The sequence below is a fragment of the Sciurus carolinensis genome, chromosome 18, assembly GCF_902686445.1.
Source record: "Sciurus carolinensis chromosome 18, mSciCar1.2, whole genome shotgun sequence".
In the NCBI taxonomy this organism is placed as follows: domain Eukaryota; kingdom Metazoa; phylum Chordata; class Mammalia; order Rodentia; family Sciuridae; genus Sciurus; species Sciurus carolinensis.
In genome coordinates, this window is record NC_062230.1 from 40,060,493 (window position 1) to 40,084,445 (window position 23,953).

The window sequence follows — 23,953 nt, forward strand, 5'->3', positions numbered from 1 at the left end:
CAAAAACACAGCAGCTGGTCTGGTGGTGTGGCTCAGTGGTGGTGCACTTGCCTGGCATGTGTGAGGCACAGGTTTGATCCTCAGCACCACACAAAAATCAACCAATTCATTAATTAAAGGTATTGTGTCCATCTACAACTAAAAAAATATTTAAGAAAAGAAAAACAGCAAGTGCTCAGAGTCCATGAACACTGGGATTCTTCTAGAAGAAAACCCTGGAGAAACAATGACCCTGAGCAAATCAGGAGCTCCTTGCAGCACTATCTTCAGACAAGCAAAATGCAGGGAACACTTGGTGCCTGCCTGTGAGCAGACAGGGCGAGGACTGGTCAGAGCAGAAGGAAGGGCCACAGCCACAGCTAAGTGTGGCAAAGTGGCACATCCCAAAACCACACTGAAGGGAAAATACTGCGTGTGCAGCACAGCATGCTGATAGAGCCCAAATGGTGCATTTCTGTGAATGCACACACTGTGCACGTATGAAAAGGAAGGCAGGTTTCAAAAGGGTAGCATTGCTGAGGATGTGGCTCAGTGATAGAGCCTTGCCTGGCACATACAAGGCCCCGGGTCCAATCCCCAGCACTGCAATCAATCAAAAACTGCAATAATAAAATATTTTTTTAAAGTATATAATTGATCCAAAAGCTACCATTTGATCCAGTAATTCCATTCCTAGATATGTATCCAAAAGAACTGAAAACTGAACTCAGACAGATAGGAGTATGCCAATGTTCTGACCAGCACTATGCAAAACAGCCTAAGGACCTAAAGATGAAAATAATCTGAGTGAGCTCGACAAATGGATAAACAGAAGGGTCCGTCCTCACAATGGAATGCTATGCAGCCACAAAGAAGAGTGAAACACCAAATCCTGCTGTAGCATGGGGGATCTTGAGAACAGTGCTGTGAAAGAAGCTGGACAAATATTATGACCCCACTTAAATGAAATATCCAGCATAGGTAAACTCAGGCAGACAAAAATGCAAGCTAGAGCTTCCCAGGGACTGCAGGGAGGAGGAACAGAGAGTGGCAGTTTAATGGGTACAGAACTCCTGCTGAGGTGATGAAAGAGCTTTGGAAACACACAGTGGCAACGTCTGCACAACACTGAGAGTTTCATTAGTGCCATGAGCAGTGCTCTTAAAAACGCCTATAATCCAGTGACTTGGGAGGTTGAGGCAGCAGGATCTGGAGTTGGAACCCAGCGTCAGCAACGTAGTGAGGCCCTAAGCACCTCAGTAAGACCCTGTATTTAATAAAATATAAAAAAGGCTAGGGACGTGGCTCAGTGGTTAAACACCCCAGGGTTTAATACCCGGTACCAAAAATAAATAAATAAAGCAGCAAATATTAGGATATATGCGCACAACACGCACATGTGCACTCACAGATGCATATGCAAATACAGGCCACATTTCTGGGACATGAGAGAGATAGATTGTGTGGAGAAGGCATGGAAATGAACTTGAGCTTCAGCAGTAAAATCCACTTTCTGTGTCCCAGGGAATACTGCTGTTATAAGAAAGGATAAGCCAGATGCATGCCTGTAATCCCAGCAACTGGGGAGGCTGAGGCAGGAGGATCCCAAGTTCAAAGCCAGCCTCAGCAACTTAGTGAGACCCTAAGCAATTTAGCAAGACCCTGTCTCAAAATAAAAAATAAACCAGACGTGGTGGCACATGCCTATAATCCTAGTGGCTTGGAAGGCTGAGGTAGGAGGATCTAGAGTTTAAATCCAGCCTTAGCAAAAGCAAGATGCTAAAGCAACTCACTAAGAGCCTGTCTCTATATAAAAATACAAAATAGGGCTGGGGATGTGGCTTAGTGGTTAAGCACCCCTGGGCTCAATTCCTAGTACCAAAAAAAAAAAAAAAAAAAAAAAAAAGAAAGTGGGGAGTCTCCCCAGCATCCCAGAGACTGCTCTGAACAACAGCTTCCACCCAGACCAGTGCAATCTACTGGAGGGACATGGACCTGGTCCTCCCAAAACCTGCTTTTTTTCCATGCTCCCTCCTAGTCCCTGGGCCCTGGTATCCCTGAGAACCCAGTCCTGGCACCAGGAGGGGCAGAGGCTTGAAACTGTACCAGGACTATAATGATTCTAGGAGCATCCAGATCATGGTCAATGCATTTATAGTCTTTATTGTAAAGAAGTTGCAGTCAGAACATGGGACACTGAAAATACACAACCATGGATTGTTCTCTCAGAAGAGGGAGGGAAAGATCCATATATACAAAAATTGTAAACATGTTCACTTAAATATTCACACATAATTGGTCTATTCTACAATGTACAGGGTTGTCACTCAACTGCAACTCCAGAGGGAGGCATCTGTCTGTAAGAATGAAATATGGCAATATGTGTGGTTTTGATTTGTGAAAAGCCAGCTTCAAGCAATGCATGAGTAGTCAGCTATGCACACGGACCCCCACCTGGGGCTGGGCCTTAAACAGGGTGCAGGGTGGGAAGGAAGGGTCTAGTCCGGAAGCCAGGGTGAATCAGTATGCAGGAATGGCTGTTTCAAGGGGCACTGTGGGCTATGTAACCTCTAGGCCTCTATCTTTGTAAGGTGCTTGTCTTGCCTGGCACCCAGATGTCCTGTTCCTACCCATGTGCTAAAGGGCTGGTACCCAAGTCCATAGCTGTCTTGTGCTTTCCTGACCAGAACCTTCGACACCTGGGCAGGGGCCACAGAGAGAGGTGCAGCTTGTGGAGCACTATGAGATGAAACCTGTAGAGTTGACCACAATCACAACACCAACAGGACTGAGCTGCTCTGTGAGCTCACGAGAGGAAATGAAGGAAGGCTCTGGACATGACAAACCACCATGATAGGGCAAGGACAGTCACTACCCCCAGGGACAGGGCCACAATCCCTGGCCCTGTACAATCCCTGCACTGAGCTGTGGAGGGCAGCTGGACCTCTGACTTCAGAATGGGCAGGTGAGCTCCAGGTTGGTTGGTCCATAAAGGGAATGCCTCTCCCAGGCCAGTCCACTCCAGGCCACACTGTCCTCTTCTCAGGACCTCAGGCCTAGAGGAACTTGATGGGGACAGCTCAGGTGCTACTTGCTCCCGGCCCGGAGGCCCACAGTGGCCACCCCTGCTGTCCCTGGTGCTGGACCTCTAGGCCTCCAGAGAGGTCCAAGGAGGCCTTGGAACCTGTGTTGGTGGGGTGGCCTTCGAGCCCTGGTCCGTGCTTGTCGGACACTAATAGGCGGGCACCTGGTACCCTTTGGGACTGGTGTCCAAGGTCTCGGTGAAGGGCGGGCTCTGGTAGGTCTCGGTGCCCTCCACACCGCTGCCCACCGGGTAGCCGGGGTAGGTCTGACCGGCCCCAGAGCCCAGCTGTTCTGTGGCGAAGAGTGACATGTCGGTGCCCAGGCGGAACCGCTGCAGGGCCTTCACGGTGAGCGCCACCTGGGCGGGGAGCCGGGGTCAGCCGGGGTCAGCCGGGGCGCCCCCGTCCCGCAGCCCACGAGGCCCGCACTCACCCAGCTGAGGATGGAGAAGAAGCTGAAGGCGATGGCTGCCCGCGCCGCGTCCCCGGCCTGCGCTGTGCCCGGCCCGGGCGCAGTGCGCTGCCACTGATTGGTGAGGAAGCAGAAACCCACGAACCACAGGAAGGACCAGAGCCCTGCGCGCGGCGACCCGCCGTCAGGGGGCGCCTCGCCAGGCGCGGGCCCCTTGGGGTCCGGCCCCGCGCCCCTGAGAGCCGCACCTCGCCCCGCCCGCCGCGGGGCCGCCCAGGCCCCGCCCCCGAGGCCCGCCCCGCCCCGGACGGCCACGCCCACCTGAGAAAGCCAGGTCGAGCAGCACTGCCCGGCGGCGGTCGCGGACGCTGCTGATCTGCTGGAAACGCAAGTCCAGCAGCAGGAACGCAGCGCAGGCGAGGAAAGCCCCGAGACCCAGCGCGACGCCGAAGCGACAGGCCCCCGCGTTCCCGTTGAAGACGCAGCGCAGTTCCGGGCCGCTGTCGGCGTTCACGTAGCCCTCGTTGACGATGGGGCCGAACACCGCGATGGAGAACACCTGCGGGCAGCCCCGGGAGCCTCAGGCCCTGCGCCGGCGCCTTCCCGCAGCCGGGACCTTGGGCTTCCCCGCGAGCACCCACACCTCAGGGCCTGCCCCCTCACGCACTTAATAATTACAGCAGGAGCCACTTAGTGAGCATCTACTATGTCCCGGCACTGTGCTAAAACTGCTTCTTTATATACCTTCGCCGTTATCCTTATCATTTTTATAGTTGGGGAAACGGGGGATCCCATAGGTGAAATGACTTACCCACTAGGGTCACATGGCTCATGGGAGTCAAGGCTGAGCCACAGCCCAGCTTCTCTGTAAGGCTGGGGCCAGAACCCACCTGAGAGTGTGAGAGCAGGAGCCATTACCCGGGCCGCACTTGGCGGGAGAAGAAATAGGGAGTAGTGAAACCCAGAGAGGGGGGCTGTCGCTACAGCGACAGCTGGCCCCACAGTGTGGCCTGCCTTCTAGCATGCCACATGGGGTAAATAGGCTGGGTGCCATAATGTCCGCCAGGTTCCAGCAGTAGTGGACACTTGGGAGATGAAGGCCCCCATCTGTGCTTGATCATTAATTTTACTGATGAGTATTTGGGTTGAAAGGGTGACACCACTGACCTCTGGGGTTCAGTCCAACTTCAGGACCTCCTCCTGCCCACCAGTCGGGAGAGACAGGTAGGAGGTGGACCATGGTCGTTTTAAACCAGACACGTTCTTGGGCTCTGGCAGCCTGTGTTTTTGAGAAGAGAGCTCCCTTCTCAACTCCATCATTTTGCTCCTTTCCCTTTCCAGTTCCGAGGGACCTGGTGAAGGCGGAAGCCAGGGAGAAACCTGGTTCCTGCTTCCTTGTCTGGTCAGTCACTACGCCGGGAAGTCCAGGGTCCCCTGCCCCACCCTGGGCACCGCCCTCCTCTAAGATAGGCGCGGAGGTGAGGCAGGCGCCAGCTGGACAAGACCAGAACTCGGCATCCTACCCCTCATCCCTCTTCTCTAGAGGGGTGAGGAGAAGCAAGGCATGCCCCAGTGGGCACCTGCTCCTCCCGCGCCACCTCCAGGAAGCCCCCCAGTGCACAGCCCCTTCCGGCTGCCCCAGCCCGGAGTAACCCCTCCCTCAACTCACAGCTGGATCTGGGGGCCTGGGAAGTGCCAGGTCCCTTCAAGAGGGCCTGGCGGATGTGTGTGCGGGGGGAGGGGAGGCTCCTGCAGCCCCTCTCGGAGCCGGGGTTGAGCGCTCAAGCCCTTCGGCGAAGCGCGTTCCCACCCCTGTGCCCACTTCCAGGTCGTGAGAACAAGAAAAACCGAGAGAAAGCTGAGGAAGGGGGCTGATGTCAGACCTAAGGAGAAATTGGGGGTAGGGGGCGACCGGCGGTGACCTCTCAAGGTCCCTCTGTCGCTACCAGCCCCTCCCCCGCCCGCAGGTGGGCGCGCCCAGCCCGGTGACGTCACCCCAACCTGCGGCCGGCGGGGGAGGGGCCCGGAGGCCGAGGAGGGTGAGGGGTGAGGGGCGAGGGGCAGGATTTGGGTGGGGTACCCGGGGCACGAGGACAGGCGGGGCCCGAGACCCGGGCGGGAGCCTGGGCAGGGGCCACTCACCCAGGACGCGACCCGCAGCAGGGTCTGGGGCCGCCGTGCAAAGCTCACGGGGTCCAGGGCGGCCCCCGCGCGGCCCGCGCCAAACGAGGCGCCCTCCATGGCTGGCCCCGGCGGCCCCGCGCCCCTGGCGCCCTCTGTCCGTCTGTCCGGCGGGCCCAGTCCGAGGCCGCCGGCGGCGGCTGCTGCCGGGGATGCTGATGCTACGGATGCTGCCGCTGCCGCTGCCGCTGCCGCCGCCTCCCGGGAGCGCGCGCCGGCCGCGACGGGGGCGCGCGGGGCGGGGCCGAGCCAGCGCCCCCCACCGGGTCCGCGCGCGGGGCCGGAGCCCTTCCTTCCGTCCGCCCCGCCCACCCTTACTTGCGTGACTGGGTCCGAAATGGAGACATTCTCTGGGGACGCACCACCAGGGTCCCCGGAGGCTAGGGTGGGCAGGGGAAGGCTGGGAGGATAGGCCTAAGGACAAGGATTTGACCCTGGTCCCCTGAGCAGGGACCTTTGCTGAATGCGAAGGGGAAAGTGAGGTCCAGCATCATGCTCCCTGACCCAGCGCCCAAAGGACCATATAGTTAAATGGGGGCCTTTACAGAGACCCCCCATCGAACCCTAACTTCTCTTTCTGAAGATTGTAGCCTCCCTAACAGGGTGGGTCAGTGAAAAGAATAGCCACTGCTTTCAGGGGAGAGCTTGTCTGGGGACAGCGCCTGAAGGCCAGCATGAGGGGGTGTTGAGCATCTCTGTTCCTTTCCTGTGACCAGGTGATACCCTTCTACAGGAGCCCTCCTGACACCTAGGTCTCCCTGATTGACCTGTGACTGAAGTACTTGGTCCAGCGTTGAGGGCAGAGAGAAGCAGCAAAGAGGGGAGCTCAGGCCACCTGGTTGTCCTGGCCCCTACTAGGTCTCCCACAGATCCCCAGCTCAGTGACAGGGCTCCTTCCCTTGTGTTCCCTCCAGACCAGTCCGGCAGGAACCTGGATGACTCCTATGTAGCCTGCCTGAGTGGGCTCCTCTCCCTGGACAGACTCCCCTAGTGGCAAAGCCCATTCTTCCCTCCTGATCCTCCTGGTCAGAGTCTAGAACCTTATGGAGAAGCAAGTTTGCAGTGGGTCATGGAACCTTGCAGTTACCTGTCTCTGGTCTTCTGGATCCAGGATCAGGAATAAGCACTTATAGTGCCAAGCACTTCACTGCATCCTGTGCAGGTGGGAGTATTAGTCCATTCTTCAGAGGGCAGTGTGGGCCCCTGGTGGTGTCTGACCCAACCTCCTAGGCAACCCACATGTCAGATCTGAAACTCTCCCTTGACCAGTAACTGTGCACTGTTGGACAGGGCAGGGGTGACCAGGGGAGCTGTCCATCAATATGTTCAGTCAAGTTTGTTAACACTACATCCAGTCCCCCTCCTCTCACTGGTGGGCAGGAAATCTTCCCTGATGTGTTATCCATTTCCCCATCTTCCTCCATTGTTTGTGTTAGCACCCAAACATGCTGTACTTTGGAAAGAACCTACAGCTCTTTGTCCACACTTCCCTCCAATTGCTTCCTTTAGCAGTAACTTGAGTCTTCCACTCTCAATACTTCCCTTCCCTTTTCCTCTGAAACCCAGTGTAATCAAGCTCCCAACTGCACCTGGACTGAAGGCAGCCAGTGACCTCCACCTGCCAATTGTAGGGGCAAATTTGATTTTGCCAGCCCCTCCCTCCACTTCTTTTTTTCTTTTCAAGACAGGGTCTTGCTAAATTGCTGAGGCTTGGCCTTGAATTTGAGATTCTTCTGCTTCAGCCTCCTGGGATTACAGGCCTGCACCAGCCAGGATGCACTACTGAAAGTCACCCTCCCCTCATGCTACTTCTATGTCATGGAGTGCTAGGGATTGAACCCACGGCCCCATGCATGCCAGGCAAGCATTCTACTACTGAGCTACATCCCCAGCCATCATAAGCTCTCTTCTTGGCAGCACTTTTTGGGCCCCTTCTCTTGCTGGACCTGTGACCTTTGAGCCTTAGGGGCACAGGGTGTGCTCCTTGGGACTTTTCTCCCTCTGAATCGACCCCTTTGCTGTATGTGCTGACAGCTCTCAAATGCCATTAGGAGCCAGAACCTACGCTTGCCCAGGGGCCACTTGTCTTGGCCTGCATGCCCTTGAAAACAATCTGAGGCAAACTGAAATTTTATTGGGAGGTGAAACTCTGGGGAGGCCAGTTAGGGGAAAGGGGCAATGAGGCAGGGAAGAAGGGCACATAAGTGTCCTGAGCTGACTACAGTTTCAGCAGGACATCTGCTGGCTCCCAGCACATGTGCATTAAGTCTCTACTGCCTTGAGAAAGGATGGAGAGAAGCCCCATGCCTGGGGGAGGATGAGCAACTTCTCTGCCAGCTACTCCTGCCTCATTTGTCACCTGGCCCCTTTGGGTAGTATCTTCAAAGCCTGCTGCATCTCTTCCACTGAAGGCACAGGAGCCATGCCACAATTGCCTTGCAGGGATAAAACTGCCCGAGGCTTCATGATTACTGATCAGGACATACACTGCTGCTTGGCTGCTCTTGCTGGAACCAAGGGTGGAGATTAGCAGATCCAGGGGAGCCCAAAAGCTGGGGTCAGGTTACCCAAGACTTGCCACACTTGTAGCCTTCTCTGTCTCACTGACAGAGCATCCCCAGCTGCCCTGGCCCAACCCTGCAGCCTAGCTCCTCTAGCTCCTTTCCCACCCTGGGAATTCTCTCCCATTCTAGGGAAACTCTCAGCTGGTTTCCTACCCACTTCCTGCCTTATCCCAGCCCAGCAGCCAAGACTTCAAAATGCACATCACTCTGTGCCATACCTCAAGATGTGGCAGGTACTCCCAGAGACACCAGTGAGGTGGCCTGATTATTATAAGATTATAAAATTGGGCTGGGAGTACCTGCCACATCTTGGCCCAGGCTCTTCAAGACTTTGTGCCATCTAGCCTCACCTCTCCCATCATCCCCTCAGTTACTCTGGTTCCCTTTGTCCCGCCACTGGGGCCCCCTGCTATTCCTGTAATAACCCTGGCCTGCTGCCAGTCAGGAGGACCATCTGAGCACGGGGAGACAAAAGCAGGCCCTGTCCACACATGTAAACCCCAGCACAAAGCACACTGACACCAAGTCCTCAGTCACTTCTCCAGCATTTTATTTTGGTCTCAAATTCTTAGGAAGTTGTCCCTAGGATCCCCAATGGCCAGGCCTAGCACAGCTATGGAAGGCCATGTGCTAGGTAGGGAATGGACAGCATGGTGATAGAGTCTGAGGAAAAACGTGTCTGGGCTTTCCCTGTTGGGACTGAGCACAGAATTGAGAGCTCAGCCTCAAGCCTTATTCCTGATATGACAATAGCACAGTATTGCTGGGGCCACAGCACTGAGATGTCCACAGCACACTGTGGGAAGGCAATAGCCTGGCCTCAAAGAACAGGAACAGGAACCCCAGTCAGACCCACTGCCTTCCTGTGTGGGGAACTAGGTCCAGGGTTTGGAGTGGGCAGGAGGCTGCATCCTGAATGGCAAGGGGCAGTCTGGGCTGTTCCTGCCTCCCTCACCTGCAGCCCCACAGGGCCTCAGGGGGAGACCACTGGGGTGCCTGCAGCAGGAACCTTCACTCTTCACTAAGCTTGAGAGAGGGCCTGCGTCCTGGGGACCACCCAACTGAAACACCACAGGCTCTGGCTCAGATGCACTTTAATCAGCACTCCATCCCCATCCAGTCACGCTGCGCTGACAGGCCCTGTGTGGCCACCCTATGAGCTCTGGCTGGTCGTCCTCTAGTCACAAGAGCCATCCTTCCAGCCGTCACGCCAACGTTCATCCACCTGTGAGCAATCGAAGTCGGGCTTGCCTAGCTTGCGGTTCACTTCATTGTGCAGACTGCACAGCCACTGGGTGAAGGTTGCCCGAGTGCGAGTATCTGGCTGGTTCTTGTCTATCCTGCATGGGGGAGCACAGGAAGGATGTAAGGAGGCAGTGGCCGCTCTGCCCACCAGCTTCAAAGGGAGAGGAGCTGGGGCACTGCTGTGAGCTATACTTGGGAGCACCCTCATGCTCCCAGAGGTAAGAATTCTGAGAACAGAGCTGACCCAGAGGTTTCCTGAATGTGGTGGATTTCCAACGCTGCTCACACACCCACCCAAGGAGCTTAGCAAATCCTGACAGGAGCCCAGGGCAAGACATGAAAGCACAGACCAGGCAATTTAATAATCTTCTAATAATAATCAGGCCGCCTCACTGGTGTCTCTGGCCCCAGGCAATGTGTAGAGGGGTGGGGCAAGGCACAACCGCAAAACTGTTTCTTAGCCCCTGAGGCCTGGTGCCCTAATTTGGCCAGACACCTTTCTAACTGCTTAGGCGTCAAACAGCAAGTACAGCTCTACCCCACACATCTAGCCTAGAAATGCCTACACGGGAACAGGCTCAGGCTCTTGGGTGCCTCAGTGAAGAAAAGGTGGCTCTTGGAAGCAAAATCAGTAAGTTCCCAAGGTCTTAAGAGCAGCGATCCAGCTCCAGGAGTTAGGCAACCTAGCTAACCTGCAGGGAGCCTCCATGAGTGTTAAGCCAGGGACAGGACGGGGACACCCTTCCCAGGAACCTGCACCCAGTAGCAGATCCTGGCAGTCTGGCTTTAGAGGAGAAAGGAAATACTCACATGACACATCCCCTCCCTGTCATAGCCCCAGCTCCTAGGTAACCCTCCGCCACCACTGCATGTTTTTTCCTAGGCACCTCTTTATGACATCAGCCAGGGGGCCCAAGCTGCAGGCATAAGGCACTGTTGCCTGCAAAGCGCTGTCAGAACGTACGTACCTCTTCCTTATGTCTTCAGCACACTCCTCACACGGGTAAAACTTGGAAAATAAATGTATGAACTGGGCCATGTCTTGCTGCTGCTCTGGGGTGGGCACGTCCGGGTAATAAGCAGCAAGGGTGTGGAGGAGAGCCCAGCTGTGGCGACCCAGTTCCTCGCGATCCTGTGGACAATCCTCCCTAAACTTGCTGTCCCGCTGCAGAAGTAGGCCGACCATAGGTCAGTTCATTCGACCCCAACCAGAAGCCCATAAAGCTCCCCCTTCGATGCAGCTCAGCGGTGGAGCACTGGCATAGCATGCGCAAGGCCCTGGGCTCTTAACCCAGCAGCGCAAAATAAAGAAATGAGCTCCCTCCTTTTCAGCCCAGCCAGCAACCCAGACTCCGGACAGAAGCCCTGCCGCCGATCCGGCCCTCGTGCTGCTGAAAGCTCACAGTTCAGGTCTACCTGGGGGTAGGGGGCAAAGTTTAGGCACAGAAGGCCCGGGGCCCTGGGCCCTCGAGAGATCCGGCCGGGGCAACCGAGAACGAGGAGCGGGCCCAAAGGCCAGGACTGGGAGGTCGCGCGGGGTATTTGCACCTTCTGCTGCGTCCGCATCCACGTCTTGAAGTCCACGCAGGCCCGGCAGGGCTGCCTCCGCGAAGCGCCCTCCGCGTCCTGCGACTGCGGGGCGGGTGCCGCGGCCGGCGCTGGGGCCGAGGCGGCGGCGTCTTTGCGCCCGGCGCCACGGCCCCGCGCGTCGGTCGCCAGGTCGTCCGTCACCTGGGAGCGCGCGCCGCCGGGCAGGAAGGAGAAGAGGCTGCCGCGGCAGAAGCGCGGCTCCTCGCCGGGCGCCGCCATCTTGCCCGCGCACAGCCTGCCGGGCCAGGCCGGCCTCCAGATGGGCCTCCAGCTCGGCCTCCAGGCCAGCGCGCGCGCCGCCGCCAGCGCGCGCCTGCAGGAGCTGGGGGCGGGGCTCGGGGCGGGTTCGGGGGCGGGCTCGGGGGCGGGCCCGGGGGCGGGGGGCGGGGCGCTGGCGGCGGGCGCCGCGGAGCCGGAGGGCCGGCCGCGGGCCGGGGCGGCGCCGGAAGGCCGGGCCGGGCTGGGGCCCCGCGCTCGGCTGCCGCCCCTCGGCCTCGTTCCCCGGCCCGGGCGTAGCGTGCGCCGCCCGTGGCGGCGCTCGCGCTTCCTCCAGTAGAACAGCAGTGTAGTGTGGAAGCCGCGCCGCGGCCGCGGTGAGCATTCGGGCTGGGACCCGGCGGGCGTCCGGGATGCAGCCCGCGACGCCCCCATCGCTCCCCTCCGACCGTCCCGCGTGCCCGCGGCCAGGCTCTGTGCCCTCGGCCGGGCGGTGCGCTCACCCGCCGGGCCGGTGCCCGGGCAACACGGGGCGGGGCATGACAGCACAGAGGCGGCACGCTGGGCCCGGGCCTCGGCAGGCGTCATGGCAACGGGCGCCCTGGCTACGCGGTGCCCGGCTGCGGCTGCGGAGCCGGAAGCGCTTGCCCGCCGACCTCCGCGTCCTATGGCCTGGTGAAGGGTTGCGTTGTTTAGTTTTGCTGTACTCGGAATCCGACACAGAGCCTCCCGCACGCCAGGGCTGAGCTGTACCCCAGCCCTCTTTACTGAGTGACAGGTCTCCATATGTTGTCCAAGCTAGCCTCCAGCTTGGGATCCTCCTGGGATTGCAGGAGTGCACCTCCGCGCAGGACTCGCGTGAGGGATTGTTAAAACACCTAGGCAGCGGCCTTAGGGATTTCCTTACTTCCATGCGTTCATTTATTCATTCCAGAAATATTTGTGCAGTGCCTACTCTATTCCAAACAGTATTCCAGGCGCCGCCAGAACAGAAAACAGGATGCTGTCCCTAACCTTCTTGGCTTATAGTGGCCAAGACAAGGAGAACCCAAAGAGTCACATCAATAAATGTTCACTTAAAAACTGTGTTGTGGGCCATGCACGTGGTGTGGGAAATATGGAAGACCTCCCTGGAGAGCAGACCCTTAGAAGCCTGAAGGATGAGGAACCAGCTGAGAAGCCCCTTCCAGGACAAGCCCAGGATCTTGGCATTTTGCAGAAATAGAAAGGCCTGCAGAGTGGGACTCTGGGGAGGAGGAGGTGGAGGGAAAATGTACTGGTGGCAGGGACCAACCAGGTTCCTTGTGGTGGAATTGGGAATTATTCTAAAACCAGTGGGAAGGTGTTGGACGATTTGGGGCAGGGTTACCTTGACCTGAACCCATTTCTGTTTGACAAAGATTCCTCTGGCTATCATATGGAGTATGGAAATTGGATTTCCTTCCTCCTCCTCTTCCTCCTACTTTTTTCCTTTTTCCTTTTTTTTTTTTTTTTTTTTTTTTTTGATGGTACTGGGGATTGAACCTAGGGTACTACATCCCCACCAGCCCCTTTTTATTTTACATTATATCTTGCAGAATTGAGACCTGAATCCAGGGTTTATTGAACTGCAACCCCAGCCCTTTTTATTTTTATTTTTAGACAAGGTCTCACCAAGTTGTCCATGCTGGAGTAGAACTTGAGTTCCCTCTGCCTCAGTCTCCTGAATTGCAAGGATTATAGGCATGAGCTACGATGCCCAATGGAGAATGGATTTCTTTGAGTTGATGAACCCCTTACCATTCATAGTGATAGGGAGCTGTTGTAGCTATCCAAATGAGAGAAGGTAGGGGCTATAGGGAAAGAAAACGTGGAGGGGGACCAAGGTTGGTGGGGGTCATAGAATCCCTCTGGTCACTGGCTGTGAGTACTCCACCCTTCCCCAGTTTCTTTATCGTGTTCCAGGATGTTTTTGGAAAATCTGGTTGCTAAAGGCAGAAAGTGTTGAGACTGAAGAAAGAGGCAAGTGTATGGCTGTACCACCCTGCTTGCGCCCGATCTCATCTGATCTCGGAAGCTAAGCAGGGTCAGGCCTGCTTAGTACTTAGATGGGAGAAAGAGGCAGGCAAATCCAAGATTTCACAAAGTGCAATTTATTAGGGACCGATAGAATAAGCAAGACAGGAGAATTCCTGCACCCTTAGGCCGGGGAAAGGCTTTAATATGCCAAGGTAGCAAAGGCAACCCAAGTCCATCCTGAATGTATCTGGGCTCTCTCGAAACTTGTCAGGTATCAGGAGGATCTAGAGTTCAAAGCCAGCCTCAGCAAAAGTGAGGTGCTAATTGACGCAGTGAGACCCTGTCTCTAAATAAAATACAAATAGGGCTGGGGAGGTGGTTCAGTGGTTGAGTCCCCCTCAGTTCAATCCCTGGTACCCCACTTCCCCCCCAAATTGTCAAGTGTTAGTTAAAAGAGACAGTCCAGGCCTAACTGTCTGGCAGGAAACAGGTTGTTTTCCCTGGTGCTGGGGATTGAACCCAAAGTCATTCTATTGCTGAGCTACATCCACAGACCTTTATATTTTTTGGAGACAGGATCTCATTAAGATATCCAGGCTGGCCTTCAATTTACAATCCTGAGTAGCTGGGATTACAGACGTGTACCACCATGCCTAATTTTGGCCATTTTAATGATTTCATTAATACTGTAGGATTTGGAATGTATGCTAGTGTTTCTGGATAGGAAAGATGGAGTTAATGACCAAGATAGCTGTAGTCATCCCTACACAGGGGAGCAGGATCTATCCTACCCTGAACCCAGCCAGGCCAGCATGCTCTCAGGTGAGGTTGAACAGGGTGGGTAGCAGCTGGGCTGAAGGCACTCTGCCACTGTCATGTATTCATTGCCTGGGTGAAGACCAGGGAAGGTTCCAGGGGCTCAGAAAGAGCCACTAGTGTGATGGACACACAAAGACCCTTAAAAAAAAAAAAAAAAAAAAAAAAAAAAAAAAAAACCCACATTTTTTTAGATGTTGATAGACCTTTATTTTTATTTATTTATGTGGTGCTGAGAATCAAACCCAGTACCTCACACATGCTAGGCAGACCCTCTACCACTGAGCCATAACCCCAGCCCCACAAAGACCCTTTTTTGAGGTCAAGATAGTTTCCTAGAGGGATAACCCAGAAACCCAATTTCTGGAAGGTCTGAAGTAGGGAATACTGACATCAGCACCAGGAAGACCACTGTACATCACAGTTGGTCAAGCTCTGGACATCTCCACTATAAGGAAGCAGCCCAGAGAGGTGAGGCTCACCTGGGTGAGCACTCTGTCCCATGGGATGGAGGGCCTCCTCCACCCCAGCTGATGGGGAAATAGGCCTAATGACACAGATTATGTTTACAGAAAGTTGTGATGCATCATGGATTCAGAGGTCCTAGTGACCACCTCCCCACCACTCAAATGAAGTGACCAAATGATGAACCCTCTTTATCCTGCCCCATGTCTTCCCACTGTAAGAGAATCTCTGGGCCTTGGCTTATGAGGTCTGCCTCTTCCTCAGCTTATCCAGAAAAACTCATAATTATCTATTTACCACAAATTTCTTCTTCTGATTTAGGAACACTGAGACCCTTCATTTTCCCACATTAGGATTAAGCCAGAGATTGCACTGGAAGCCCTAAGTGCCAGGTCCTTGGTTCCAGACTACAACTGCAGAGCTCCACAGGTGATTCAGAGGGCTGTTGGGCACACCCTGGGAGCGGAGAGGCAGGGTGGGCCAGGTCAGGCCCAGGAGGGAGGGTGCCAGGTGGCGGTCCCCGGGCCTCCCCGCCCCCATTTCCCGCCTGGGGCTTGGGAGAGAGCCAGGAGAACAGAGGGGCGTGGCAGCTCTGCTGGGACCGGCTTGGAGCACCCCCGGGAATTCCCCTCGGGCCAATCTTCCGGTTGCTGAGCCCCCTCAAGGTCAGGTAGGCGGCGCGGTCCTTCGCCACTCTCAACACTCCGCAGTCACGCGAAGTCGGGTCAGTAATGGCAAGCTCTCGGCACCCGGTGTCTGGGCGCGCGGTGGCTCTGGTGCAGAAGCGGCGGCTCCAGGTACGACCGCACTGGGTCTCTCCTAGTCCCAAGCGGGAGGAGAAGAGCGGGGTGTCAGGCTCAGCCTCTGAGGCACCCACCTTTCCTCACCAGACGTTCGCCTTTTCCGTGCGCTGGTCTGATGGCAGTGACACCTTTGTGCGCAGGAGCTGGGACGAGTTCAGACAGCTCCAGGTAGGTGGCCTGGACACGGGGCGTCCTGGCTCCCCACAACCACCGGCCTCCCGGTACCCGCCAGAGACCCTTCCTGCCCATTCGGGCTTGCGGCCCTGTGATCCCCTCGAGGGACCCTCGACCTCCCAGGGACTATGCCAGGTTCTTGTAGCCCCACATTCGCCTCTTCCCTGCAGAAGACCCTCAAGGACACTTTTCCGGTGGAGGCGGGTGTGCTGCGGAGATCCGACAGAATTCTTCCCAAGTTTCCTGGTCAGGCCGGCAAGGGTCCTAGGGGAGCGGGGAAGGCACAGCCTGGCGTGGGGCGGGGCACCACGGCACGTACTTCTTATGCCCACAGATCCACCGCTGTTGGTGCGCGGGGGGCATACGGGCCGCGGCCTGGCGCGCCTGGGCCTGCTGAATACCTATGTGCAGGCCTTGTTGGGGACCGCAGAGCGGGTATTGAGGAGCCTGGCACTCTCCAGCTTCTTTGAACCACAACCCCTGGACCTGGAGCCGGTGCTTCCTCCTGGAAGGTGCTTAACCGATCGTTGGCAGGGAATGGAAGGGGCAGGCTCAAAGGTTAGGGTGTTGGGCCCACTCACACCCTCTACCCACTCCACCTTTGGGCTACCCTTCTCAGCCTGGTGATCCTGCCTGCCCCAAAGGAGCCTTTACCACGTCCCACGGACCACCTTGCCATCCACAGCCTGGAGGCTCAGAGGCTCCGCTGCTTGCAGCCCTTCCGCACCCAGGACACGCAGGGCAGGCCTTTCCTTGCAGAGGCTCAGGAAAGCCTGGATGTACTGCTGCGACACCCCTCAGGTGGGGCCAACAGGAACCTGGGGCCTTCTGAGTCTGAGTGGACTTCAGGGTCGGAGCCCCTCCCTCACCTCACCTCTTACACAGGTTGGTGGCTGGTGGAGAATGAGGACCTACAGACAGCCTGGTTTCCAGCTCCCTACCTGGAGGAGGTGGTCCTAGGCCAGGGCAAAGCAGGCCTGACCCTTGGAACCAGCGGTATGAGCCCAATTTCCTTCCCCCATGACCGCCAGTGATGGATCATGTGGCAAGAGTAGGCCAGAGGAAGCACCTGAGCCAGAGGGAGGAGGTGGCAAAGGCCCAGAGTGTGCACCTGGTGCCCACAGCTAGAGGGAAATCAGATGCCCAGAGGGGGAGCCCACAGGAAGGTGGGGCTCTAGCTGCTGCAGCTCCAGTGACCCCTAACGCCCATTCCCAGGGGCCCAGTTCTGTGCTTTGCGTGCCTATGAAGGCAGCCATGATGATGAGCTGTCAGTGCCTGCAGGGGCGCGTGTTCGTGTGCTGGAAACTTCAGACCGTGGCTGGTGGCTCTGCAGGTATGCAGGGGGAGGACTTCGGTGAGCTCAGACTGGCAAGGGCAACCCAGTCCCTAACCAAGCCCTGCCTTCTTCACAGGTATGGTGGCAAGGCTGGCCTGCTCCCTGCAGTGCTGCTGCAGCCTGAGGGGCTGAGTGTACTCCTGAGTGGGACAGGGATCCTTGGTGAGGACAAGGCAGAGGCCACCATGACTCCCCCTGCTGTGCCTGCCCGTCCCCCCTTGAGTGCCATCCAGAGCCGCTGCTGCACCATTACCCGCAGGGCACTGGGGAAGGTCCCAGGACCCCTGGGCCCCCCTTGAATGTGTACATGACCCTGCAAGAAGACTTGTAATGTACCCTAGTCACAAAGCCATGGGCCAAGTGACTCAGACCCAGGGAATGGCTGATGGCAGCTCCCCAGCTGGGGGAATGGATAAGGGTGGGACTCTGCTTGGCAGGTCAGGAGGGTCCACTTTCCCATTTCCTCTGAGTAAAGCTTCTGAATGACCCAATCCAGTCTCACTTTGCTGAGAGGCAGGGGAGGAGCTGGGTGCTGGGTTGAGACCATCAGGGGCTAAAGTGCATCCCTGGTTAGTCCAGGTTGTGGCCAGGCACCTTGGAGATGACAGCTCAGTGCCACATGCAGGATAGAAAAGTACGTCTTTATGTGTCTCAGAGGGCTGGGGGCGTAGCAGAGAGAGGGGACAGCTTCATGTTGTGCCACAAGAAGTCCAAGAAGGTGGCTGCCTGCAGCGTCCGGCTAAGCCTCTGAAAGTGCCGCTCTGGGGAGGACAGGAGGAGGTCAGCAGGAGGTCAGGAGGTGCAGGCCCCACGAGACTGCTCCCTGGTCCTGGTGGTGCCCACGTACCAGTATAGGGCAGCAGGGCCTCCAGGGCAGCACGCACGCCCTGGTAGGCCAGCAGCTCTTCAGGGGGTTCGTGTTGCAGTAGCACACTCAGCACTGCCTGGGCTTCATGGCAATGCCGGGAGTTGGTGTTCCATGTGACACAGAAGCGCAGCAGAGCCTCTGTGGGTATCAGGACAGTCACACTCTTGCCTGCCAGCCATTCCACCCTGCCCTGCCCCTGTCCAGCAGGCCACCCCCAACTGCCTGCCCAGAACCTTTCTGGTCTCGCCTCAATCTCAGCATGGTGGCTTCCAACTTCTCACAAGCCTCAGGGTCCCTCCGGATGGCTATGGGAAGAGGGTACTCTTGAGTTCCAGGAAGGGATTCAACAGTCACCCGAGTCCCCTCCCTTGGAGCAGCAGGCACTGACCCTGGATAACAGTTAGCACAGTGTGGGGCCGATCCAGGGAGATGGCCAAGCCCAGGGCCCGCAGGTACCTCTTCTCATGGAGCAGGTTGTCCAGCTCTTGCTGCCTGGTGGTGGAGGGAGGGACAGGGCCATTCAGGAACCCTGGCTGGGCTGAGGGTGAGTCAGTAGGCCTGGGCCTGAGTTCCCACTGGAGTGCACCCTCCCAGCCTGATGCCCTGTGCCACAGAGCAGGGGTGTGCACAAGCACCCAGGCCACAGGAAGGGTGCTAGGACTGAGCCCAGACTTACTTAACCACGTGCTCCTCCCGCTTGGCCTGCTCCTCTGCCTGTTCTGCCTCAGTCACATCCTGGGATCAGACTTAGGGTCAGGCAAGCCCCCAAGTTGGCCACCAACACACCCTGCCCCTCAGGGCCCACAACCTTCCAGAGAATGACACGGGAGTCGCTGGCCCCAGTGAGGGCGCGGTCATCCAGCCGGCTACAGTGCAGCCCCCAGACCTTGTCCTCATGGGCGTCCAGTGTCCGCACACACTCGTTACTCTTGATGGTCCAGAGCTTCACCAGCCCGTCAGAGCCACTGGGATTGGGATTGGGAAGGGCTGACTGTAGGGGCCTGCCTGCCACCCTGCCCCACCCCACCTGTGCCCAGTGTCTCACCTAGATAGCAGCTGTGTGCCACGGCTCACAAAGGCCACCTTCAGTACTGAAGCGTCATGCCCCTCGAATGTCTGGGGGGGGTAGAGGGAGGGTGTGAGGTTGCAAAAGGTGGGAGGGTCCAGAGCAGGGGACGCCACTGCTTACCTTGAGACAGCTAAAATCCTGCAGTGCCCAGAGCTTGATGGTGCCATCAGCTGAGGCTGTGGCCAGCACCTGGTCCATAGGTGAGAACTGGACACACCAGAGCCCACGCCGGTGGCCGGAGAAAACACCCAGTAGCTGGCACTGTGGCAGAGCCCACAGCTTCGCTGTGCGGTCCTGTGAGCCTGTGGCCAGCAGCTTGTCGTTGGGGGCAACAGCCACACTGTTGATGTCCTGTGGGGGGAGCAGGTGGCAGCTTAGACCTCTACTCTGGCAAGGGACCAGCCACAGCTCCACCCAGGCCTGATGTGGTCACCTTGTCATGGCAGCGCTGGGTGGCCTGGGCCTGCAGGAGGACGGGGCCACTATCTGGTGCCGTGCTCTTGGACAGCAGGACTTCTGGGAGAGGCCACAACTTCACAGTACAGTCCTGGCTGCCTGTCACTAGGAAAGACTCCTTCAGCCTAGAGCCAGCAGGGGAGGGGAGGACAGCTAAGGCTGGACAGCACCCTCTGCCAGCACACCTCAGGTCTGGCCTGCCACATCACAGTCCAGAGAACAGAGACTGCCCCCGGGCACTGCCCCCAAATACCTCTGATCCGCCCCTCGCACCACCTACCCTCAGTGCCACCACACCCAGCAACTGGACCCCAGTCTTCAACACGGGCCCCTTTCTCCACCTGAGCCATGTTCATCATTCTCCACCACGACTCTCTCCCTCCGAGGTTCACTGTGTCCCAAGGATACTACTAATGGGGATTCCCCCCCACCCCCGCAACTTGGGGTTCTTTGGGCCTGATCTCTTTTCCACTCTTGGCCTAGTATCTCAGAGAATAAGGCCAAAGCCACCACCTTCCCCTCCCTGAGCTGGAACCCATTAGTAGGCCTGAGCCTCCACCTCCTGATATCCCTGGATCCAGCCCTGTCCCTTACCTAGAGCAGCAGATGGTACCCACACTGTGTGTGTGCCCGGAGCCGTGGGCCACACAGACCACCTGGCCAGCTTTGTTCATCCTCCAGATGCGGACACTCTGATCCTGGGATGGGAAGAATTGAGGAGAGAAGCTGGGCCATGGTCCTATTGCCTTGGCTTCCCCATGTGGGGGCCCTGTACCTCCCCATCTCTCAGGAGACCTTACCTTGGCACAGCTGGCAAAGAGCCACCCCTTCCGGAAAACATCCAGGGCCAGGACGATGTCTGGTGGAGACAGGAGTCAATATGGCAAGGTGGCAGTGGGGTGAGGAGGCAATCAAACCCAGGATGAGGCCTCAGGGGTATCATGAGCTCTACTTGCCTGTGTGGCCATAGAGGATCTGGCAGGCCGATGTTTGCAGCTCAAATACTTTTAGGCAGGGGCTATTGGAGGCCACAACAATGTGGGAGTCCTTGGGCCCAAGGAACCGAACGTCTAATACCTCTTCGCTGTAGCCAGCAAACTGGGAAGCAAGAAGAACCTCAGCGGGGACTTGTGTTGAGTGGAGGGCTGGGCTGGGCAGGGACAGGCACTCACTTGCTTCTGCAGCTGCAGGGACTGTGCCTCATAGAGTAGTAGGTTGTGGTCAGCAGTGACACTGAGGAGCAGGCCAGCGGTGTGGGCCAGGGCACAGTGGGTCAGTTCCTGCCCAGGGCCTGGCAGCTGTGGTTGGGTGTATACACACTGCCCAGAAGCTGCCTCCCACACACGCAGTGTGCCTGTGTAGGGGATGAGGGGCTGCTCTCAGTCTCACAGGCCTCCCCCAGTTCCTGTGACCTGCCTGTGGTCAGCCCCACACACCTTGGTCACCAGCAGTCAGGAAATGCAGGCCTGAATTCTTCACACCCAGTGCAGGTGCTGGTTCCTCAGGCAACAGCACAGCAGCCTCCACACTCTGGGGATGAGCTGGGTCAAAGACTGCGGCCACTCCCCCTCAATCCCCTATCTGACTCACTGGCCCTTGCCTACAGGTGCCCCACCTCAAACACTGGCACAGTCCTTGTGGCCTGGCAGCTCTGAAGGTCCCAGAGAATGCAGATCTTGTCACGGCCAGAGCTGTGGGGAGAAAGTCCCTTAGCTCCAGAGTCCCAGTCTCAGGCCTCGCTGTCTGAGCCTTTGCCTCCTCCCAAGGTTTGTGTGGTCTGCCACTGACCTGAGCATGGTGTGGCCATCGGCACTGAAGGCCAGTGAGGTGATAGCACTGTAGTGGGCAGTTAGCACAGCCAGGCACGAGCGGTCCTGCAGCGACCACACGCGGATGGCGGCATCTGCGGCTGAGGAGAAGAGCAGCAGGCGAGAGGGGTCCGGGTGGAAGGCCACCAAACTGCAGGCAGGTGGTGGATGGGTAAGGTGTGCTGCCCAAGGGTGGTCCTCTGTCCCCCCACTCTCCACTGCCCCCACTCACTGCACGACGCCAGGAGAGCCCCGAAGGTGGTGTGTCCCATAGTGCCGCACGACGTCCCAGACACGCACAGACCCATCGCAGCCACCTGCAGGAACAACTGAGGTGAGGGGGCCGGTGTGTCCAAAGCCCCTTCCTGTGCCCTCCAGCCCACCTGAGGCCCTACCTGTGGCCAGCAGTGTGGAGGTGGGATCAAAGGCCATGGTGGCCACAGGAGCAGTATGTACTGCCTTCCATAGGCGGGTGATGCTGCCCTCTCGCCAGGCCCACTGGGCCAGCAGCAATGCCCGGCTGGCCGTCACCAGCACCTGGGGAATGTGCAGTTCAGCTGGAGGTGAGCATCCTGTCCACTTGCAGCGTAGGAGGGAGGCAACAGAGCTTACTTCCCACCCCTGCCCCATGTACCTCATCATCCGGGCTGAGATCGAAGGCAGTGATGTCTTCTTGGTCCTCCTAAGGGAAAGCGCAAGAATACACGGCACCATGAGAAAGGGCTGCCCTTCCCACCAGCACTTCGCACCTGTTCACCTGCCCTTACCTGCTCCAGGCTCTGTAGCACAGTCCCTGAGGCCACGTCCAGGATGTTGACTCTGGTACCACAGACGCAAAAGAGGTGCTGGCCAAGCTGGTCCAGCTGGAGACAGAGGGGTCTCAATCAAGGCACCCCTGGTTACCTGTTGCCTGCCCCACCCACCACCTGATCTGTCCCTGGAGCTGGTACCTGTGCTTTCCCGCCCTTGTAGAAAGGCTCCATCTTGCGCTCGATAGCATAGCTGGAAAGAGAACCAGGGGAGTGAAGGATCGCCATTCCCTTATCCCCCAGTGCCTAGCCCTGTGCTGACTGCTGTCCCAAAGGTGAACCCAACAATTCCCTGCCCTTGCAGAGTTCCTGGGCAACTCTGTGGGTGGGTGATGCTACCCCCATGTTACAGACAGGTTGAGACCCAGAGCTGACTGGTGATCCACATGGGCTCCTGCAGCAGGGAGACGTGGGCCTGAGTCAGGTGAATGCAGCTGGACAGCCCCGTCTTCTCAGTAGGGGCCTTGGGGACCCCTTGCTGGTTGTGGGACTTAGGGTACCATCTCTCCAGTCTTCACTCCTGAGGTTCAGCATACCCCTTCCCCATCCTGGACCCTCCTACAGCCTCACCTGATCCCACTCCCCAAGCAACATTAACTTCTGTGACCTCACTCCTGCTGTCTTCTTTCCTCCCTCTCTACTGCCTCCAACCTGGGTCAGGGAATTGCAGTCTCCCCTGGATGGCAGCTCCAGTTACTTCTGGGCACCCTACCTACTCTCTCAATCATGTTGCCAGTTACTCTCTCATCCCTAGGTACTGGGTATTGAACCCAGGGGCAGTCTACCACTGAGCTACATCCCCAGCCCTTTTGATTTTGAAACAAAGTCTCCCTAAGTTACCCAGGCTGACCTTGAATTTGTGATCCTCCTGCATCAGCCTCCTGAATCGTTGGTCACCATGCCCTGATGCCAGTTATTACCATTATTATTATTATTATTTTGCACTGGGGACTGAACCCAGAGCCCAACACTTTTTATTTTGAGACAGTGTCTCAACAAGTTGCTCAGAATCTTGATAAATTGCTGAAGCTGGCCTCAAACTTGCAAGTCTCCTGCCTCAGCCTCCCAAGTTGTACCACGGTGCCTGGTGATACCAGTTATATTTTAGAGCAACCGATTATGTCACAGCCCTACTTAAAACTTTCTCTATCTTTACAAGTTTCCAAACCTTGCTCCTGTCCACCTTTCCTTTCACAACCCACACTGCAGCCTCATTGCTCCTGGTCCAGCCCTTGTGACAGGTCTTCTATCTTTTGCCTGTGTCTTGTATGTGACCACGATCTTCCTCCAGGTTCCAATACCTAGCGAACTTCCCTTCTGGGAAGCCAGCTTGCCAAGATGGAACCAATCTCACCCTCTGAACCCAGCTAACCCCTAAACAGAAGTGCTGCCCGCACAGTCTTTCCCTTGCTAGTCATAACTCAAATCCCCTCAGCACGGATGGAAATTATTTCTGCCACGAAACTGTGTCCCGGGATCCAGGCACTAAGCTCTAGCTTTAGTTGTTCCGCACGGGCTGGGAAACTGAGTGAGAACAGGGCTCCGGGTCCCCGCCCGCTGCGGACCACCCACCTATTGTCTTCCGGCTCCGGGGAGAAGCGGGACAACAGGTAGGCGCTCCCAGGCCAGCTGTCCACAGGTGGTTCCCCATCCAGAACCCCTGGACATGTGCTCAGCTCGCCCCTACCCCCAGGGTACCTCGTCCCCACTCCACGCCCCTAAAACCCGACGCTCGCTGCGCCCAGCCGGCCGCCCTTCCCGACTGCAGTCGGTGCCGACCCTCCTGCTGCTACCACCGCAGCCTGGCCCACGACTCCACAGGCCGGATGCCTTCCCGGAACCAAAAGCGCGCTCAGTCGGCGCGGGCACTGCTCCACGCGCGCGGGCGCCTCCGTTACTCCGGCAGCGAACCCGTCTCCGGCCCTGGTCTTACTTCGCTTTGAAGCGGCCCACACCGGTCGCGGCCTCAGCCATGTCGCCGCCGTCCCTGCCGCCAAGATCCGCCGCCGCCGCCGCGTGACGGAGGCCGGCGCGCCACTTCTTACTCCCGTCGCGCTGCTGATGGCGTCACCGGTCGCGA

At 57.4% G+C, this 23,953-nt stretch overlaps 4 protein-coding genes across 8 annotated transcripts; 1 reads left to right on the forward strand and 3 right to left on the reverse strand.

Moving 5' to 3' along the window:
- Positions 1 to 2,116: 2,116 nt before the first annotated feature.
- Positions 2,117 to 5,860, reverse strand: Syngr3 (synaptogyrin 3). The gene is made up of 4 exons (XM_047533681.1): positions 5,617 to 5,860; positions 3,796 to 4,033; positions 3,496 to 3,638; positions 2,117 to 3,421 (listed from the first exon to the last, which is right to left on the reverse strand). Exons 1-4 carry the CDS (start codon positions 5,713 to 5,715, stop codon positions 3,212 to 3,214), a joined length of 690 nt encoding a protein of 229 aa, XP_047389637.1. The 5' UTR covers positions 5,716 to 5,860; the 3' UTR covers positions 2,117 to 3,211.
- Positions 5,861 to 8,752: 2,892 nt separating this feature from the next.
- Positions 8,753 to 11,388, reverse strand: Gfer (growth factor, augmenter of liver regeneration). Of its 2 annotated transcripts, none has more exons than XM_047533308.1 (3): positions 11,013 to 11,388; positions 10,433 to 10,596; positions 8,753 to 9,559 (listed from the first exon to the last, which is right to left on the reverse strand). In XM_047533308.1, exons 1-3 carry the CDS (start codon positions 11,271 to 11,273, stop codon positions 9,397 to 9,399), a joined length of 588 nt encoding a protein of 195 aa, XP_047389264.1. In that variant the 5' UTR covers positions 11,274 to 11,388; the 3' UTR covers positions 8,753 to 9,396. The 2 variants fall into 2 exon arrangements, with proteins under 2 accessions (XP_047389264.1, XP_047389263.1); XM_047533307.1 differs by having other exon boundaries at positions 10,433 to 10,629; positions 11,013 to 11,377.
- A 51-nt stretch (positions 11,389 to 11,439) lies between these two features.
- On the forward strand, positions 11,440 to 17,348 carry Noxo1 (NADPH oxidase organizer 1). Of its 4 annotated transcripts, none has more exons than XM_047533306.1 (10): positions 11,440 to 11,647; positions 14,903 to 14,978; positions 15,189 to 15,346; positions 15,440 to 15,520; positions 15,697 to 15,772; positions 15,861 to 16,038; positions 16,146 to 16,327; positions 16,412 to 16,522; positions 16,743 to 16,860; positions 16,940 to 17,348. In XM_047533306.1, the coding sequence occupies exons 3-10, from the start codon at positions 15,281 to 15,283 to the stop codon at positions 17,160 to 17,162; spliced, it is 1,035 nt and encodes a 344-aa protein (XP_047389262.1). In that variant the 5' UTR covers positions 11,440 to 11,647; positions 14,903 to 14,978; positions 15,189 to 15,280; the 3' UTR covers positions 17,163 to 17,348. The 4 variants fall into 4 exon arrangements, with proteins under 4 accessions (XP_047389262.1, XP_047389261.1, XP_047389260.1 ...); XM_047533305.1 differs by having other exon boundaries at positions 15,260 to 15,346; XM_047533304.1 differs by lacking the exon at positions 11,440 to 11,647 and adding an exon at positions 13,228 to 13,374 and having other exon boundaries at positions 15,260 to 15,346; positions 16,212 to 16,327.
- A 137-nt stretch (positions 17,349 to 17,485) lies between these two features.
- On the reverse strand, positions 17,486 to 23,922 carry Tbl3 (transducin beta like 3). The gene is made up of 22 exons (XM_047533302.1): positions 23,807 to 23,922; positions 22,015 to 22,066; positions 21,832 to 21,927; positions 21,699 to 21,746; positions 21,460 to 21,601; positions 21,297 to 21,381; positions 21,045 to 21,215; positions 20,872 to 20,947; positions 20,693 to 20,786; positions 20,429 to 20,610; positions 20,213 to 20,354; positions 20,057 to 20,115; positions 19,851 to 19,954; positions 19,234 to 19,381; positions 18,921 to 19,151; positions 18,777 to 18,847; positions 18,540 to 18,696; positions 18,408 to 18,466; positions 18,120 to 18,223; positions 17,965 to 18,036; positions 17,711 to 17,869; positions 17,486 to 17,624 (listed from the first exon to the last, which is right to left on the reverse strand). Exons 1-22 carry the CDS (start codon positions 23,845 to 23,847, stop codon positions 17,515 to 17,517), a joined length of 2,403 nt encoding a protein of 800 aa, XP_047389258.1. The 5' UTR covers positions 23,848 to 23,922; the 3' UTR covers positions 17,486 to 17,514.
- Positions 23,923 to 23,953: the final 31 nt, after the last annotated feature.

Coding starts and splice junctions, on each gene's coding strand:
- Tbl3 (XM_047533302.1), bottom strand. CDS start 23,847: ATGGCTGAGGCCGCGACCGGTGTGGGCCGCTTCAAAGCGAA. Junction 20,611..20,692: donor CCTGACTGCTGGTGACCAAG/GTGTGTGGGGCT, acceptor TCCCCTACACAG/GCACACTGCGTGTGTGGGAG. Junction 17,870..17,964: donor ATTGAGGCGAGACCAGAAAG/GTTCTGGGCAGG, acceptor TGATACCCACAG/AGGCTCTGCTGCGCTTCTGT.
- Gfer (XM_047533307.1), bottom strand. CDS start 11,273: ATGGCGGCGCCCGGCGAGGAGCCGCGCTTCTGCCGCGGCAGCCTCTTC. Junction 10,630..11,012: donor GGATGCGGACGCAGCAGAAG/GTGCAAATACCC, acceptor CTACTTCTGCAG/CGGGACAGCAAGTTTAGGGA. Junction 9,560..10,432: donor GCTGAAGACATAAGGAAGAG/GTACGTACGTTC, acceptor TCCCCCATGCAG/GATAGACAAGAACCAGCCAG.
- Syngr3 (XM_047533681.1), bottom strand. CDS start 5,715: ATGGAGGGCGCCTCGTTTGGCGCGGGCCGCGCGGGGGCCGCCCTGGAC. Junction 4,034..5,616: donor TGCTGCGGGTCGCGTCCTGG/GTGAGTGGCCCC, acceptor GGCTGCCCGCAG/GTGTTCTCCATCGCGGTGTT. Junction 3,422..3,495: donor TCTTCTCCATCCTCAGCTGG/GTGAGTGCGGGC, acceptor CTCCCCGCCCAG/GTGGCGCTCACCGTGAAGGC.
- Noxo1 (XM_047533303.1), top strand. Junction 15,521..15,696: donor ACGAGTTCAGACAGCTCCAG/GTAGGTGGCCTG, acceptor TCTTCCCTGCAG/AAGACCCTCAAGGACACTTT. Junction 16,861..16,939: donor CGTGGCTGGTGGCTCTGCAG/GTATGCAGGGGG, acceptor CCTTCTTCACAG/GTATGGTGGCAAGGCTGGCC.